General features: G+C 62.3%; 2 protein-coding genes across 7 annotated transcripts; one reads left to right on the forward strand and one right to left on the reverse strand.

Moving 5' to 3' along the window:
* Positions 1-871: 871 nt before the first annotated feature.
* Positions 872-12,838, reverse strand: SHROOM4 (shroom family member 4). Of its 6 annotated transcripts, none has more exons than XM_079319323.1 (10): positions 12,643-12,838; positions 9,283-9,434; positions 8,061-8,192; positions 5,593-7,540; positions 5,325-5,386; positions 4,324-4,923; positions 3,665-4,081; positions 3,400-3,586; positions 2,565-2,837; positions 872-2,490 (listed from the first exon to the last, which is right to left on the reverse strand). In XM_079319323.1, exons 1-10 carry the CDS (start codon positions 12,766-12,768, stop codon positions 2,221-2,223), a joined length of 4,167 nt encoding a protein of 1,388 aa, XP_079175449.1. In that variant the 5' UTR covers positions 12,769-12,838; the 3' UTR covers positions 872-2,220. The 6 variants fall into 6 exon arrangements, with proteins under 6 accessions (XP_079175449.1, XP_079175450.1, XP_079175452.1 ...); XM_079319324.1 differs by having other exon boundaries at positions 4,324-4,890; positions 12,643-12,837; XM_079319326.1 differs by lacking the exon at positions 12,643-12,838 and having other exon boundaries at positions 5,593-7,589; positions 9,283-9,422.
* Positions 12,839-15,098: 2,260 nt separating this feature from the next.
* BMP15 (bone morphogenetic protein 15) lies at positions 15,099-17,244 on the forward strand. Its single transcript, XM_079318661.1, is given in 4 exon segments — positions 15,099-15,108; positions 15,357-15,752; positions 15,756-15,834; positions 16,328-17,244. Coding segments are annotated over 3 exon segments (1,092 nt in total). The 5' UTR covers positions 15,099-15,108; positions 15,357-15,515; the 3' UTR covers positions 17,104-17,244.
* The last annotated feature ends 870 nt before the right edge of the window (positions 17,245-18,114 follow it).

The raw sequence follows: 18,114 nt of genomic DNA on the forward strand, positions 1-18,114 counted from the left end.
GTGTGCGCTCGCGTGCACTGACGGGCAGGTGCCTGTGTTCCCTGCACAGCCTTACACGCGCGCTCGCCGACACGCTCCCGTGCGCGTGCACGCGTGTATCCCACTGTGCACTCGCTTGCCCTCACGCTCGCCCCGCTCACTCGCTCTCAAACGCGCGCGCTCACACCGGAGCATCCCCGTCCCGATACCCGTGCACGCACACGACGCCGCGCTCCCCCGCGCTCCCGCACCCACCAGCGCGCGCGCGCTCCGCGCGTCACTGGTGCCGCCCAGCGGCCGCCACCGGCCCCGCGCTGCCCCCTGCGAGCGGAGGGAAGCACCGGGCACCGCCGAGCACCGCCGGGCACGGCCTGGCACCACCCGGCACCACCGAGCAGCACCCGGCACCGCCGGGCACCACCGAGCACCGCCGGGCACCACCCGGCACCGCTGGGAATCCCCGGTCACCACGTGGCACCACCCTGCTGCGCCGCCTTGAACCGGGGCACCCCGGAACAAGCTCGGCATGGAGACACCCCCCCCGGCCACGGCCACTCCCTCCCAAGGGCTGCCCCAAAATCTCTGGCAACTATGCCCGGGCAGATTGCCAGGGAAAACGCTGTATCCACCCACCACCCAAGCGCTGTGATCCCTGCATACATCCCCGGGGGAAGGGTCCGGGCACTGACCCGTGCCCCAGCTCAGCCTAGGAGCACTGGATGCAGAGCACACCATGCCCACAGCTGCACTTCAGGTGCCCCCTGTACCACGGGGGCATTCAGCTCCCAAGAGCTTGCCAAGCCGTGGTTCAACATAGCTGGAGCAATTAACCCCTCCCCACTCCGGTGCCACTTATTGGGACACAAGGACAAACCATGCAAGACACAGCTGGGACAGATGTGCAGCTCCTGCTGCTGCTTTACCGTTAGAGATACAATGGCATACAGCAACACACAGGTGCTGGCAGCTCCTCTAGCACAGAGCTCTGTGCAGGGCTGCTGAACCCCATCATGAGAGCAGTATGGCCCCCAATGGGTGCAGTCTTTGGTCCTAGCAATGATCCTGGGAGTGGTTGAGATGGAGGGAATGCTGAGGACCCCACTCCTGCCAGGCACCATCCCACAGTACAGCCAGGCAGGTGTGGGGTGTAGTGTTTAACAGGCTAAGGGTACCCCAGAGCAGGGGTAGCAACACAGGGGGCTGCTGCTGGAGCACACAGGCAGGCATGGATGCTGCCTGAACCCTGGGCTGGGTTGTCCAGCTACGGGGCCACCACAAAGTGCTACAGCCCACCTGCTTCCCCAAAACGTTCACCCTCCTGCCTAAAGCTCCTGCTGGTTGCATTAAGCCCCTGTGCAAAATCAGTATGAAGGAACCTGCTCATGCCATGGAGACAGGTGGACAGTGGTGGGGGTGATATCTAAGTGCTATTTGTGCCTGTTGCAGCACAAAGGGGACAGGTACCCCATTTTGTCCTTAATGTGTTTTTTTCCTCTATTAATCGCTCCTAGTGTTGAGCTAGAAGCTAGAGGTCTTGATGAGGCCCAGTTGTCTCCATGCCCACAGCACTGGTGAGAGAGAGCAGCTGCAGGCCAGTGTCCTGGTCCCAGAATGCCATGCCCTGGCAGGGCATCATCCCAGGACACAGGGACACAGCACCTACCAGCACTCACCTTGGCACCCCGTGTCCCTCAGCCAGCATGGAGTGGGTTAAGAACCCGCTGCCTGGGGCCATTGTTTCTGACACAATGGGGAGGAAGAGGATGCTGGGACTGAAATTCCTTCAGGTCCCACTGGACAAATGGACATAGCTGGACAAACAGGCATGACAGAGGGTGAGCATGATTTAACCATTTCAGGTGCTGCGTGAACAGTGGCTGGGGGGTGTTTTAAGGCATGTGGTGCAGCACCAGATACAAGACAGGCACTGGTGTCCAGGAGAAGTTGGAGGGACCTTGTGGGCACAGAAAGACCCATGAGAGTGGGTAGCATCATCCATCCATCTGGTCTTGCTGGGCCACAGGCTGCTGAGTGACCAGAGCCCATGACAGCTCTGTGGCACAAGAGCCCCTGTCGGCGCCTGGACTGGCAACTCCTCCTCTGCTCCGTTAATCAGAAAAATAAATAAAAGGCAGGGGCTGGACAGATGGACAGACACAGGGAGAGCCCACAAGGCGCTGGATCTGCTTTGGCAGCAAACTGGTATCACAGCCAGGATCCCAGAGAGAGCTGGGCAGGGGGCTAGCAGTCCTTGGAGGTCTGGCCAAGGCTCTCACGCAGGCACCGGAGCTGCTCCTGGCCCAGCTTGATCTTCTCTTCCAGCTCCCGCTGCTCAGCAATGAGGGCAGACTTCATCTTGACAAAGTGCTGGTAGTCCTGGAGGTGCTCAGCGGGCAGGTACCGTGCCACCATGGCACCCACTGCCTCCTCCCGCCTCCCCATGTGCTCCTTCAACTCTTTGGCATCCTCCAGCTGTGCAACCAGCAGCCGCTGCTTCTCCCGCAGGGCCAGCTGTGGGCAAGACAGCTGGTGTTGGCAAGGCATCCCGCAGCCCAAAACCCCCTGGTCCCCTTCCCCACACCTACCTTGTCCTCAGCAGGGGCGTGCGGCCCCAGGCTGCCCAGGGCAGTTTCCACCCGGGCCAGGCGCCCTGACAGGGAGAGCAGGAGGTTGACCACCTTGTCCAGGTCACCCACGAAGAGGCGGTACTTGTCGAACTCCCCTGGGGTGCAGAGGGCTTGCAGGCGGGCAGCCACATCCTCGCCCAGTGCCCCGTTGGCACTGATGTCCTCCTGCAGCCCCCGCTGTGCCTCCTGCAGCACCACCAGCTTGCGACTCAGGCTCTCAATCAGCTGGAGCTGCCAGAGCAAAGGGGTCAGCGGTAGCTGGGACCACTCCCCATGGGCTCAGGGGACTGGCACAGAGCTGTAGGGGTGCTGTGCTGGAACCCACAGTACAAGAACCTTGCAGTAGCCCTGGTTCTCATGAGCTACTGGCAATTCCCAGTCCCCACAAGAATCTGTCAGTGTCTCAGACTCCATGTGCACCTAATGGATGACCCCGGTCCCTGTGGGCATCTGGGAACATCCCAGTCCCTGCACGCATCAAGCATCTGGAGATGCTGCTGGTCACCACAAGCATCTGGTGAGACGCCCAGGTCCTGCAAGCACCTGACAACACCCCTGGTCCTTGCAGACATCTGGCAATGTCCCAGCCCTGTGTGAATATATGGCAATGTTCCTGATCCCCACAATCATCCAGCAATGATCCCCATGCTCTTGAGTGCCTGGTGATGTCCTCCCAGGACCAACCAATGATGCCTGAGTCTCTGTGAGCTTCCAGAAATTCCCCCAGTCTCCATGAGCACCTGGCCAGGGCGGTGGGGAACCACAAAGGACTTGTCCCCAGCAGCGTCTGTACCTTCTTTTCCACCAGCTCATGGTCCACCTCCTCCTCCTCATCCTCCGAGCTCCCCTCCACTACCTCTGGCAGCACCTTTACTTTGTTGAGTGGTTCAGCTTTGCCCACTGCAACACCATAGTGCACTGGGAAGGAACTGGAACTGGCAGCACTCCTGGGAGGCGGCGAGATGGGCTCAAAACCTTGCCTGGGGAGAGATACAGTGATAAGCACTGGGGATGTCAGCCTTCCCTTGGCATGGGACCCGGTGCTGTGCCAGCCCTACCTGTCCTGTGCCAGAGCCTCCAGGTGCCAGTCCTGCTGGAGACACTTCCGCCACGCCTGTCGCTCCCCAGCCACCAGCAGCTCACCCATCACCTCAGTGGCGGTGCCAGGGGAAGCCAAGGGGGCCAGGACACTGGCCAGGGGACGGTCCCTGACAGCCACGTCCCACAGCCGCTCCTCGGAGTCCACGCAGTGGGGCTGGGGCCAGCTGTCCTGGCAGCTCACCCCCTCCACTGCCCCAGAACTGGGCTTGAGTGCCTCCGTCAGGGCAGGACCACAATGCAGGGACAGGGAACACTCACCCACCCCGTGGGGACTGGCAAAGCCCTGCTCCTGGTTCTGGATGAGCCTTTGGGGCTGCTCCTCCATATCCCAGGATTGCTTCATCTTTGACTGCTTCTCCGCAGCTCCTGACACCCTGCCAACACCAACCCAGGGCATGTCAGCTTCCCTGCCCGCCCCTGGGGGCAGGCACAGTCAGGGCCATGCCAGGGCAAGAGGTCAGGGACACCCCACAATGCAAAAAAACCCCAGAGGGTGTGTTCCAAGGGGTGGATTAGGATGCTCTGATGCAATGCACAAGGGCCCACAAGCACCCCCTCACATCTCCCAGCGGTTCCTGCTTTCTCACTCCCACTCCCATGCCATGGCACCACTTGCCTGCAAATCTCAGTGTTGGCAGCATCGGGCCCAGGAGTCCTGCGGAGTGATCTGGGGGGCTCAGGTCGGGGCCAGGCGCCTGGTGGAGCAGGGGGACGAGCACTGTGCCCCCAGGACTGGCCTTTCTGCTCGCCAGCGAGGCTCTGTGACCGCTCCCTCACTGCCTCAGCGATGCTGCGGATTGGCACTGGGGCAGCAGAGGAGGCAGAGCCATGCCCAGCACCATCTGGTGGGTGCTGGGATGCCCTGCGCTGCCGGTACTTCTCCCAGTTGGGCGGAGGTGGGCGGGGAGGTGGGGGGCCCTTCTTTTTGGGAATGCTGGGAGGGTCCAGCTTGGCACGGAAAAGGTCCTTCTGGTCACAGCCCCAGGGGCTGGCAGGTTCCAGGTTGAGGTGGCTCTCAGAGAAGGCTCTGCCCCGCAGTGGGTGGTGCAGCGGATCCAGAGGGTTCTCAGGGGGGTGGGCCAGGCGGTCACTATCCCACAAGAGGTCATGCGTGGATGTGGCCCGGTAGCAGGGTGGCCACTCTGGCTCGGTGCTCTCAAGGCAGGTGCGGAATGGGCTGAGCCTTGGGAAACCCAGTGAGTAGAGGGAGAGCTCACTAGGAAGAGGAAGAGGCACCCATCCTCCCGCACACAGTCACCCATCTGGCAGTTCAGAGCCATTACATGCCCTGCCTTATCTACCCCAGCTACTCATCCACTCACACTGGTGGCAGAAGCCCAGGCTCATCCACTGGGCACTGCCCCCTGGAGATGACCCCAGACCCCTGAGGAAGGGTAAGGAGGAACCACCTTTGCTGTGGACACTTCCTCACACCCCCCCTGTCCTGCATGCCCCCCTCCTGCCTCAAAGGGCACCACACCAACGATGGCCAAGGCAGTACGGGAGGCACTTTGTACATCCCCAGTCAAAATCATGGCAGGCCCCACATGCCCCTGGCAGAGGTCCTCACTGAGTGGCACACACATCCCAGCATCATGGCACCTGGCATGGGCTCACCTGACGGACTGGCTGACTTTCCTGGTTATTGCAAGTGGTTCCCACTCATCTTGACGAAATTCCTGTGTGTGGGGGAAGGCAGTGTGAAATCCCTCTCCCAGCATCTTTGTCCCATCCCCATACAGGCACAGAAGGCATGCAAGAAGTCTGCAGGGCCAGTGGGGGCACAGTACCCTGCACCCCAGCCCAGGGTCATGGTCCAGGGATGAAAGGGAATGTCAGTGCTGCACCCCAGCACAGTCTCGCAGGGTGACAGGGCATTACTCACCGGGACAAAAGCTCTCCGGGGGGGCCAGGCATCACTCTCCTCTCGCCCAGGACGGGGCACCGGGCAGCAGCAGTCAGGGCAGCGCACCCAGGGCACAGGGTGACAGCGGCAGGTGTGGCCACGGGGCAGCGGCAGCGGGCAGGGCTCTCCTCCACAGTAGTGGCAGGGTTCAGGGCGCAGGGGAACCCCATAGGGATAGGAGAAGCCCCGCAGGTAATCCAGCTCCCCTGGCCTCCCCAGTGGCTTGTAACAGTGTGGCTGTTCCCGGCAGCACTCAGCATAGGGGCCAGCAGAGCCAGGGCGGCTGGGAGAGGGTGGGCTGTAGGGCTGGTCCACAGAGAGGCGGCGGACATCCCGGTGCTCAGGGCCAGGGGGCTGGAAGGCGCCAGGATCACCTGCCAGCGGCTTGCTGTGCCGGGATGCTGCCGGGCGGCTGCTCTCCTCAAAGAACCGGCGGCGGTCGGCAAAGGGCAGCAGGACCGCTTCATCGCTGCCCCGTGGTGGGGAGCTGCAGGCCCCCGGGCCTTGGCTGTAGCCCTCCAGTTCACAGGGGCTGGGCGAGTGCTGTGGCTGCAGCTTGTTCTCAGGGGACCAGCGCCAGCGGCCCCTGGCTGTTGGCACCACCTGCGCAGGAGACGGGGGCCCTTTGGAGGGTGGCACTGGGTCAGGGGTGGGGATACCCTGGTCTGCAGAGCGGCCAGCATTCCTGCTGTCCTCACTGGATGCGGGGCTGAGACACTCAAGCAGGGCAGGGGGTTGCTCTGCCGGTACACTGCCCTCGGGGGGCTCCTCAGTCTCCTCCACTGGTTCCTCACCAGGCGGAGGAGCGCCAGGACCCCGGCTCTTCTGCAGCTGGGCCTTGCGCCGCTGGATCTCGTTGCGCAGGCTGGTGGCGAAGCGGTCGCTGCGGCGGCGCATCTGAGCGGAGCGATGGGGAGGACCCCCAGCCCGCCGCACCCCTCCCCGACTCTCCTCCTCCACCGGCCCCTCTGTGCTGAGTGCTGGGCTGGCCCCCTGGCCATCCTGCCCGCAGGCTTGCTGCAGCTCGGGGCAGCAGCGGCAGGGCAGTGGGCGGCAGCAGGGCTCTGGGCAGTGTGGGGGGTCCTGGGCACCCCCTGTGGTTCCCCCCCGGCTGCCCTCAGGATGCAGCGGGGACAGGGTCCAGCGTTGCCCACTGGGGGCTGGTGATGCTCGCCCACTGTTGGTGCCCAGCTGGAGGGAGCGGAGTTGGGAGGCCAGCAGCTGCTCGGGAGCGCTGTGACGGTGTGACATGTGGCCCTTGAGAGGGGACAGCAATGGGTTGTCACCTGTTGTCATGGCATCAGGCACCCGGCGCATGCTGTCATCCAGGTACGGCTGGTTGTCAGACTCCATGCTCTCCCCCAGGAGTGGCTCAGCTGGGCATTGGTCCGGGTGGGAGCTCAGCATGTAATACTGGTCAGCAGAGAGACGGTCCTTCGTGGGGTATGGTGCCAGCGTCCTCCTGTCCACTACTTCCGCCTCCCCATCCCGCTGGCAGAGGAAGGTGTCAGAGATCCACCGGCCCTTGGCATGCAGCATGTCCGCTGACACTAACGCCTGGTGCCTGTCCCCTCTGCCAGCTGGGGCTGCCCGCAGGCTGTCCCTCCTGACAGGGGGCTGGGGCGGCACGGGTGCCCGCCAGGCCTCAGGGTGCCAGCTGGCAGATGGCTCAGCCCCTGTGCTCAGGTAGCGCCTGTCAGGGGCTTTGCAGGGGCCTTGGAGGCTGGAGTCGACGGACACGGATTCTTCAGGACGGAGAGAGACGGCACAGTCAGAGGCGATGGAGCTGGCAGAGAAGGAGCTGTAGGCCGAGTCCCGCTTGCTGTGATACATGCCCTGGTCAACGGGTGAGGGGTCTCCTTCATAGCAGGCCTGGCTGGGATGGTCCAGGCTCTCCATGCTCCCGATGGAGCTGCTCCGGTCAGTGCTGCAGTGCCAGGACAGTGGGTTCCACTGCAGGGACAGCTTGCTGCTGCCTGGCCCCACGCCAGAGTTACAGGCACCTGCTCCCCCCCACTCAGCTCCACAGAGGAGCCCACTCCCACACATACACTGTCCCTGGGACAACAGAGCACAAGGAAGCACTGCCCAAACTTGCCCTTCACCCCTAGGTTGGAGCCACCACCAAGGTTGCCTGGCACTGGCAAGTGCAGCAGGCACAGGCAACACAGGGTGTATGTGAGTGACTCCAGTCACTGGAGAGCTCCCAGCTCTGGCAGTGTGGGCAGCGGGACTAAGCAGCTCCTGGCTGTCTCCAGCAGAGCCACCGCCCCTTCCTGCCGGGAGCCGGGAGTAAACAGCCAGGGGAAAGGGTAGTGCAGGATGAGGAGGAATGCCCAACAGTAGTGTGTGCCAGCACCTATGCCACCCCCGCTGCCACTACCCAAGATGGTGTCCTGTCTGCCCCCTCCCCTCGCACACTTTCCCAAGTGCCCCCAGGGTCTCACCTGACATCACACCCCGAGGGCCAGGAGAGGCTGAAGGCATCAGCCGAGCAATGCATGGTGGGGACGTCTGGGCGGCTTTCGGCAAGTTTGGCCACGTGCCAGGAATGGGGCCGGAGGACGGGCACGCTCCTCCTGCCAAGAGCAACAGCGGGAAAGGACAAGAATGGGGAGGAAACCAGGCCAAGGAACCGGGGCTGAAGTCACTTCCTACGGGGCTTCCTGTCCCCCCAGGCCAGCGCCCGCCCAAAGGGGATGGCAGTGAGGAGGGTCCAGGCCTGTAAGCAGCTGGCCCTGGGCAAGGGGATCCCAGAGCTCACGCAGCTGTCCAGAGCTCCCCAGACTGCAGCATCCCTATTGCCGCCTCAACAGGGGACCGAGGACACAGCACCTGCACAGCCCACAGGCAATGGCCTGAGCAGGGCAAGCGTCCCTGCTGGGACTGGACCAGCTCCACCAAGGGACACTGGGGCCGCATCTGTCGCCACCACAAGCCTGACCTTCCCCCTTGTTCCTTTGTCCTTCAGCATCTGCAGCAAGCACCAGCCACATCACGTCTCTGGGAAGGGTCCTGTGCTGGTCCCTGTCCAACCCCTCACAACATCCATAGGAGTCTCCAGTTCCCTCAGTACATGCCACTGCACAGACGTGGTCAGAAGCCACCTCCTGTACCTCCCAACTACCCAGTGCTGCCACAGCAGCACTATACTGACTGGACTAGAGTGGCAAGCTGTGAGATCAACACAGGCACTTTCCAGAACCCTCAAACTCACCATGGATGACGCTGAGCCCCAGCGCAGTCCTGTGGGACCCCTGCCCCTTGGGCAGTGCCCTTGTGCCGTCCCTGCCCCTGAGTGCTGCTGGAGCTGGAGTCAGTCAGGATGCAGCCAGGGAATGGATGCAGTTGGAGGGGTTGGGGGGGGAAGGGACTGCAAGGCCCAGCCCTGCCTCTTCTTCCTTTCCCAGGCAAGCAGGCAGGCAGGAAGGGAGAGGAGCGGCCACACTCGAGGATAACGCCCAGCGAGGGGGTGGTGAGCCTGACGCACTGCCCTGGTTCTGCAGGCTGGGGAACCCCCACTGACTGCAGCAAAGGCACTGCTCCCCACCTTGTCCCAGCAAGGGGCACTTCCAAGCTGAGACAAGGGCACCTCCAGGTTCCTGCCAGTCCCCCAAGCAGGTAAAGCCCCACTGGCCCTCCCTGTGTCCCCTCCACAGCACTGCCAACCTGCGAACGACCATCTTCAAAGTGCGGTAGGAGCCCTTGATGAGGATCAGGGCCTCCTGGCGGGATCCGTACAGCGGTGTCCCACTGATGTTCACCAGCTCGTCACCTGGCTGCAGCCGGCGAGACAGGGCAGCCTTGCCCCCATCCTCCACCTGAATGACAGAGAGGGGCGTCAAGGGGGGCACGGCCCAAAGAATATCCCAGGGGACGTTCCACGGCCACCGCGTGTCGGGGGAGAAAGAGGCTTTGGAGAAGGTGCCTGAGCCCCAGGCACCACAGAGGGATCTGCAGGGCCAGACTCTCCCCCTTCTCTGGTCACATGAATTTCTGAGCAAGGGAATCGGGAGGGGGGAGAAAGAAAAATGTCCCATCCCAGCAGATTCCCCTGCAGGCACAGGCAGCACAAGGGTCCTTTGTCCTGTGTGGATGCCAGCCCCCTGCATTGCTTCCAACCCCACATTGAGCCTGTCTGGGCACCCGTGGTGATTTTGATGCCCAAAGGATGCCATCCCATCTACGTGCCCATAGGAGACAACAGGAGAGGAAATGCTGATCCCTGGCACCTCCCTGACGCCCATGGCCAAAATGAACCTGGCACCCCATACAGCTGTGCTTAGAGGAAGTAGGGCCCTGGTGCTGCCAGCACCCTGACCCATGCCCTCTGGCCTTGCTGGTAGGTGCAGTCCTGGCAGCCCTGGGACAAGGAGTGCCCAGCTGCACTAGGCAGAGTGCCCACTTCCAACACTAATCTCTGTCCATCCTGCCACTGCAATAGCCAGAGATTGCCAAGTCCACAGAGGTGGCAAGTGACTGGAGCTGCTGCTGCTGCATGGTGGCAGCAGCACAGGGCACACAGGTGTGCTCCATGGGTGCTCTATGCCCAGCGTGGATGTGGCAAGACCCTATAGGAGTAGGGCAGAGCTAACTTAGCGCTACGCTGGGGCTCCTGCACCCACCCAGGCCTGGCCAAGGAATAAGCTCTGCTCACAGCGCCTGCAGGGCCAGCCAGGGCAGCAGCCAGGCCTCAGTGCCAGGGAGCACACATGGTTTCCTAGCAGGTCAGTCACTGTGCATGTGCCCCCGGGCACCACTACCCAGCCCTAATGCCAGGCAGGGCTCAGGGGGCATTCCACTACCACTGGACAAAATGTCACCTTAGGAGGGAGGAAGGCAGGGGCAGCCAAGCCTCCTGCCCAGTGCACCACTGCCCCATGGCCCTGCCTGGCACTGCGGCAGTGCTCAGAACCGACAGTACTCCCATTTTTTCAGGGATCTCAGTACTGCAATGCCATGCCCAGGCTGGGCACTGTCTGTGAGGGCGCCCAGTCATACCATGCAGTCGGTGAAGCATCTGGGTTCACCCTCTGCCACGCTGCTGCCCACCACTGGGCACTAGCAGAGCATGCAAGGCAGGCTGCACCTGCACCTCGGTCCTGATGCTGAGCCACATGCCCACCCAGTCCTGCCGGCCATGGGGGTGAGTCAGTGGTGAAAGATGTCCCCACTGCTGCAGGACACCACCAGCTCTGCACCCATGTCTGGGCCATCACATGCATCAGGATGGACAGGCTCAGTCCTGGCATCACTCACCAGGAGCTAAATTTGGCACAAATAGCCCCTTGTTCTGCCTTTGCTGCCAGTGAACTCAGCACTGGCAGCCAAACCCCACTGCCTGCTGCCCTGCCTGGCTGAGCCAGTCCAGGACACCTCCCTAACACCATCCCTGCAGTTCACTCTGGGCCCTAATGGTGGGCACCAGATGGCTCACAGGAATGTCTGTTTGTCTCAGGAGAAACCTGTCTTAGGAGTTACAACCAGAACAGTGCCAGAGGTGCGCCCATTCTGCCCCACACCAACCTCCCTCCTTGCCCCCGACGTGCTCAGGGCAGCCTACGCCGGAGGGCGTTCGCAGCGCCATGGAACGCTTAAGAGCGCGTTGAGAGCAGCGCCGTGGGACTCTGCCACAGGAAGGGATCCCGCCCGGAGTGGGCTCAGAGGCCAGGCTCTGTCACCGAGCGCGGGGACGCCCTTCCCCTTCGCGGCCCGCGTCCGCCGAACCGCAGGCGGGGCCAGCCCCTCTCCGCGCACACCTCGGCCGGCCGCAGCGGCGGAGCGGTGGTCCCGGGGGACCCTCCCCTGAATGCACAGAGCGCTGGAACAAGCCCCTTTTGTCTGCCGAGCACACGCGGTGGCGGCGTGTCCGTGGGAGCGCGGGGGCCGACACCCCTCGGCCCGCAAGCCAACCCCCTCCTCAGAAGTGGCGAGCAACATCGCCGGGACCTCCCACCCCCTCCCCCGGCAGCCGGCAGAGCCACGGGAAGCCGCCAGCCCGAAGGCCGGCAGCGAGTCGGGACGCGGGCAGTTGCTGCCTTGGCTCCCGGCCGGCTCCCTCCCCGCCGGCAGTGCCACCTCAGGCCGCGGGACTGGGATCGGAGCCACTTTTCCAGCTCCCCCAGCCAGACCGCGCTGCCCGCGTCCCGCTGAGGGCGTGGAACGGCCCGGGGGCGCATCAGCCCGGCTCGAGGCGGCGAGCAGCCCCGAGGCCGCCAGCCCGGCCCGCCGCACCCCGGCTCAGCAGGACGGTGACACCGGGCGGGCCGGCGCCCAGATCGTCCGGCGACAGAGCCTTGTCCGGGTTCCTTGGAAGGGTGGCTATTGGAGTTCCCCAGGCCGCTGCCCGGCTCCCTGCGGGTCTCCCCGCGAGTCTCCCTGCGAAGCAATGCGCCGACGGGGGCCGCGCGAATCGGTGTGGCGAGACGCCCGGACCGCAGGGGTCACCCTCCGCAGTGGCACCCGGCCAAGGCCGAGCTCCGCTCCGCATCGCGACCCGGCGCCAACCCCGTCCCGGGCACGGTCCTGCCCCGCGTTCCAGGGGTGCCGGGCCATGACGGGTCGGACTCTGGCTCCCCCACCGTGGCCCTAAACGGCCCCGCAGAGACTCGCGCCTGGGGCGCTCGCGGGCGCGGCACCGACGGACGGGCACACAGGGGACTGACCTCCCCCGGCTACGGCCCGCGGGATGGGACCGGGAAAGACGCGCAGGGGAATGTGGGGGCCGCCCCCGACGCCAGCCCAACGGATGTGCCAGAGGAATTTCTTCCTGCCGCCGGGCCCGAGCTGTCCCTCCTCCCCTCTCGCTCTCACTCTTCCCCGCGGCTCTAAGTGGAGGGCTGCGGGGATCGTGTGTGCGAGTGGCCGCCCCCGTCTCCCCGCGCCAGGACACGAGACCCCGGGGCTCCCCGCACCCCCGACGCCGCCGCGCCCCGCGTGTGCTCCCATCTCCCGCGCCCAGCCCGGGCGGGAGGCCCCTGGCGGGGGGATGCGGCGCAGCCCCCGCGGGGCTGTGCCAGCCGTGCCTACCTTGGAGACGATGAGGGGCTCGCCGTGCTCCAGCCCGCCGCGCAGCGTGAAGCCCCAGGGCGCGCCCCCCTGCAGCTGCACATGCACGTACTGGGGGGCGCCGGGCCGGCCCTCGGCCCGCTCCATGGCGGCTACAGCTACAGCCCCATCCCGGCGCGGCCCCGAGCCGTGGAGGAAATGACACCCCCGCCCGCCCGGGCTGAGCGGCGCGGGGCGAGTGCGGGGCGGGGCCGGCCCGCACCGGGACTGCTCCTCCGCCGCCAATGAGGCGCGGGGGGACGGCGTCGGCCGGCTCGGCACGGCACGGCACGGCTCACGGCATGGCTCTACACACAATGGCACAGCACAGCACCTTTCTATTCAGTAGCTTGGCATGCCATCCTTTATCCCAGGGACTTAAAGTGAGCTGCTTGGCTCAGCGTGGTACAGCCCAGCCAGCGTATTTCAATTCAGTCCAGCTCAGCCCAGCGTGGCATGCTATGAAAGGCTGGCAGACCTCAGTGCAGCACGACGCAGCACAGCTCAGCTCAGCGTGCGATGGCAGGGGGGCCAGCATGGGTTAATTGGACCAGCATGGCTCAGTCTGGCATGCTTCAGTGCTGTTCAGCTGGGTTGGCACATTCTGGCTTGGCTCAGCTCAGCTCAACATGACAGAAGGCTGGCAAAGTTAAGTTTGGTACAGCGCAGAACAACTAGGGGCCTCATCTGGCTTAGCTCCACTTGGCCTGGCCCAGTTTTGTTCAGTGCAGTTCAGCTTGGTTGACTTGGTCAAGCAGGGCTGGGACAGTTCACTTCAGCAGCAGAGCCTGGCCTAACTTGACTTATTGTAACCGTTCATCCTGTTCACACCAATAGAGCTTGTTTGGCACAGCGTAGCCCAGCATGGAGGCAGTTCGACAGCACTTACGAAGGTGTGAGGAGGTGGCAGTAGGGTGATGCAGCCCCCTCCAGCTCCTCACCATGCAGTCACACTGGAGCCCCAATCATCCACATGCTGCTGGCTCCTGTCTGACCTACCCAAGCCAGCCTCCATCCTGCCGGGCTCCTTAGGGCATGTGGCAGTTTGGCCGTTCTTCACCTTTGTGTTTTTCCTGCCAGGCCCAGGAGACGCAGCTGTGATGCTTGGGGGAAATTGAGGCAGGGGGAGGAGGTGGCGGATGGCAGGCGGGAGTGGTGGGAATGGATTGGCATGGATTCCCGGGGGAGCCCGAGAGTCCTGCTCCTCCCCTTCCCTCCTGGGGCCACGACTCTTACTCATCTCCTTCCCAGACAACACAGCCGGCCTGGAAATCTCTGCGCTGCAAGCAGCGCCTGCGGCCCCTGGTTGCCTGCCACGGCCCAGGAGGGTTGGCTTGCATTGCCAGGCTGGTGAGCCACTCTAGCTTGCTCATTCCCAGTGCTGGAAGGGTTCTAAGCTTTCCTTGGTAGTCCCTGCCCACAAACACCTGCCTTGAACTCTGCCTGCTCCATGTGCAGCCCAGCTGCAGGCAGCCCAGTACATCCAGAGTGTCACAGGGTGGAGTAGTAGGTACCTGGGCTATTTGTAGTGCTGGAGCCCAAGAGAGATGCATGGTCCCCTCCCCATACAGCCTTGACATGTCCACTCCCCCCAAATCTGCTCTCCCCCATGGACTTCCCACCTGCCTTGTCAGGCCCCCCACTCATGCTGCCATGCCCGGACTTTTCCCAGCCTTCACTGCCTCTTTCTCAAATGAGTAGGTGAGAGGGATCCTGTGCCCTGGCTCATCACGTGGTCCCACTGCCCGTTCAGCACCACACACAACCCCACACAGCCCTCCCAGCCCTTAGCACTGTGCCCAGCTGGCACCAGGAAGGGTGCACAGCAGACACCAGCACAACCTCCCCAGCTCTCTCCATATCCCTATGCCTGTACCAGTGATTCCCAGCCAGCGTGCTCATCCCCTGGCTGCTTCCATCCCAGGAGAGCAGCAGTGTAGTGTGGGTCTGGGCACAACACCAGGGGCTGTGGAGGTGGCACTGGCTGCAGCTGCCCACACTGCACTCTGTAAAAGTGGGCATTCTGATGGTGATGGCAGGGTGATGCCTACAGTGGGATACTGCTGGCTTGCCCAAACATACTTAGCACTGCTGGACTCAGGGTCACTCTGCTCACCCATGTGCCTTAGTGCCAGCTGGGCAGAGTGAGGCACTGGGAAGCCTGGCTGTGCTGCATGGTTGGGGAGCAGAACCTCAGGCTTTGTGCCTGCTTGGGGCAGTGCAGACCAGCTTGCAGCAACGGGCACAAAGGTGCTGAGCCACTGCTGGAGAGCCAGTACAGAGTGGAGGGACCTGGAGAAATTCTCACTGCATGAAATCACCCTCTGGCCCCATTCCCCCCAGACCCGGGGAGCTCCTGCCTCTTTAACACCTGATTGAGTCCATGCCTTTAAAATGGGCCTGGGCAGGAACCTCCTACTCTGTAGGAGGAGGCTGAGCCAGGAGCAGGTGGGTTGAGTAAGCTGGTTCTCCCCCCCCACTCCCCTACCCCAGCACCTTTACAGCCCCCATAGCCAGGCTCTGCCAGGCTAGCTTTGCTCCTGGTCTGGGTTTTGTACCCCTTTTTGGATATATAATATGTAACACCTTTCTGTTCCTATGCCAAGCTGAAGCAGCTGGTGTGGTTGCCCTGTTTTGATAGGAGCTGGAAGCACTAGCAAGCTGAAGCAGCTGGTGTGGTTGTCCCGTTTTGACAGGAGCTGGTAGCACCCTGGGATCCTTTTGCTGGTGCCCACAGTCAGCTCTGCCTCTCAAGGGGGGAGAAACATGACTGCAGGTTCTCCCTAATTCTTCTGCTGGCCAGCCCCACCTTGTCTCACTTACCTGCTCCCTCCCCAAACACACACTCACATATCATGGCTATGCCCAACCCTTTCACCAGCCTCCTCCTCCTCCTCGTTGTGCCCCTTTCCCAGGCTGCCAATCAGTCCCCACTGCCCCTTGGTTCCCTGCCTGCTGTCCCCACCCTGCCCCTCCTGCAGGCCCTGCAAAGGCAGGCTCCAGGCAGCCCAGACTGGAAAATGGGGCCAGCCAGTGGGCAGCCCCTGCGCTACATGCTGAATTTGTACCGGCGTGCTGCTGACCGCGAAGGCTGACCCCGCCGCAGCCGCAGCCTGGGCACCAACACCATCCACCTGGTCCAGGCCAGTTCCCATGGGGGTCAGCCCTGGGCAGGTAAGGAACTGGTGGGCACTAAGGATGGTATGGGGCCTTAGCAGAACTAGCAGGGTAGGCTTGAGCTCTGAAGGTGAGGTTTCTTGCCTTCTTCCTTCCTCCTCTTTACATTGTCCTGGCTGAGGTTGCTCTTGGCTGTGGGGTTCCACTTGGCAGGAGTTAAGACTCTGCCCCAGGGGTGAGATGGACAAACGCATTGCTGACCCTTGCATGCCCTTCTTGGCTTCTCACCCTGCCTGATGCTATGCCAGGCTAGTGGTGTTGGTGCAGAGGATGGGAAATGTTAAAGACTCTCTTTGCCCTTCATGCCACCAGCAAGCCTTAGCTCATGGCTTCTGTTCTGTTCTGCAACTTCTGCTTTCATGCTGAGGCGGATGGCTGTCACAGGCTCTGCTGTGCTGTGTGGGGCTGTGGCAACACCATGAGAGAAGGGGATGCTGCACAATGCTTCCTGCCCTATGCTAAGGGAGTACTGGTCACTGCTTCCCTGCAGGTCGGTGGTACTTGCAGGCCCTCACCTACCACCTGGAGGGCCAGCCAGAGGCCGAGCACCTCCTCAGAGCCACTGTAGTCTACCTGCCAAGTCTGTCACTGGCCCACGGTCGCCTCCTCTGCGCTCTAGAGCTGGTAGTGGCCAGCAAAGCACCCAGGTTGCTGCTCAGCCCTACTGCCCGTACCAGCCATGGCTGGGCCGAAGTTGACATCACCCCTCACCTGGTGCTGGGGAACAGCAGCATGGGGAGCCTGGCATTGCAACATGTCTGCGTGCGTGCTGGCCGAGCAGGAGGCCATGATGTCCCAGTGGCCCCTGGCCACCCTTTCCTTCTTCTCTATCTTAATGATACCCAGGCAGGGTTGGCACCTCCAGCAGCAGAGCCTCACCGACATCGACGTGATACAGCGACACTGGCTCATGACCTGCCCAACTACCTGTGGGATCAGGGAGGGGAGAAGAGTGACTGTTCCCTCCGCCCCTTCCCTGTCAGTTTTGCACAGCTGGGCTGGGACCACTGGATCATTGCTCCCCACCGCTATAACCCACGCTACTGCAAGGGCACCTGTCCCCACCTGCTGCGCTATGACTACCACGCACCCAACCAAGATGTGGTGCAGAGTTTTGTTCATCAGCTTGTGGATGCCAATGTGCCCCGGCCCTCCTGTGTGCCCTACCGCTACAGTCCCATCAGTGTCCTCATGATTGAGCGCAATGGAGGCATACTGTACAAGGAGTACGAGAACATGATTGCAGAGTCCTGCACTTGCCGGTAATTTCCACTGCCCCAGCACATCGCCCCTGGGCTCTGCCTCTTCCTGCAGATCTGGACTTTAGGGTTTATCTTGCTCTGCCTGGGGCTCATTTGGCTCATCTCCACTCCCCATGCTGTACTGCTCAGTGGGGAAGTTTTACAATGACAGTTTTATGTAAATTGTGGATTTTTAAAGGCAGGAACCTGTGCTGGGGTGGTTGCCCCATGGCATCTGTCCTTCCTGCAGCCCCCATGGCAGCTGCCTGGTTTTGGTGGGCAGGGGGGCTTGGCCTGAGGTTCTCAGAGATGAGCTGTGTCCCTAAACTGGAGTATGAAGCTTTTAGGAAGTGGTTGGGAGTCTCCTGGTGGAGCCAGGGCAGGGAGAGTAAGAAGTCCAGGAGTTTCTGTGCTTTGCATTGACACATTGGTGGTGTCAGGATCTGATGTGACCCTGCCTGTGGCGTTCCTTCCCAACTCACATGCACCCCATCCCTATCTAGCCTCAACTGCAGAGGCATCTCACCAGGCTGAGAATTTGGGCTGGAGGGAGGAAACTTCTCTCCTCGCCTGTGGTTCTGCTCTGGAAGGGCTATGAAAAACTGGAGGGACCTGAGCTTCCATCTCTGCTTCCAGTGCTAGAGGCCAAGGCAGCTGCCTGTGCTGCGCTCTGCGTGCTGTTTCCTCTGACACACTTGTTCTTCAGCTCCTTGGTTTCCCTCTGGCAGGGCTCAGGTCTCATTCTATCCCAGAGGTTAGATTCCAGATTAGATTGCAGATGTCTCTCTACCTTCTTGCACTCTTGCTGTCACACAGGCCTTGGGCTCTGCTGGACTCCTGACATGTCCCTGTTCCCAGAAGGGTCAGTCCTGCTTTCAGCACCCCTGCTGCCTGACTTTCCTCTATTTATTGCTTAATTGTGAATAAATAAACTGTTTGATTTTGCTAAAGACCATCTTGGCCTGTTCTTGCACTGTCCCTGGGCTGCAGCAGGTACCCCCTGGGAGAGGCTGCCATAGGGTGTATCCCTGCGCAA

Source organism: Erithacus rubecula (assembly GCF_903797595.1).
Source record: "Erithacus rubecula genome assembly, chromosome: 15".
Lineage (NCBI taxonomy): Eukaryota > Metazoa > Chordata > Aves > Passeriformes > Muscicapidae > Erithacus > Erithacus rubecula.

What these genes read in the sequence shown, in the direction of transcription:
- SHROOM4 (XM_079319323.1), bottom strand. Translation starts at nt 12,768, where the DNA reads ATGGAGCGGGCCGAGGGCCGGCCCGGCGCCCCCCAGTACGTGCATGTG. An exon ending in CCCTCGGGGTGTGATGTCAG is followed by an intron (nt 7,541 to 8,060) that starts GTGAGACCCTGG and finishes CTGGCACTGCAG; the next exon opens with CACTGACCGGAGCAGCTCCA. An exon ending in GAGGCTCTGGCACAGGACAG is followed by an intron (nt 3,587 to 3,664) that starts GTAGGGCTGGCA and finishes ATCTCTCCCCAG; the next exon opens with GCAAGGTTTTGAGCCCATCT.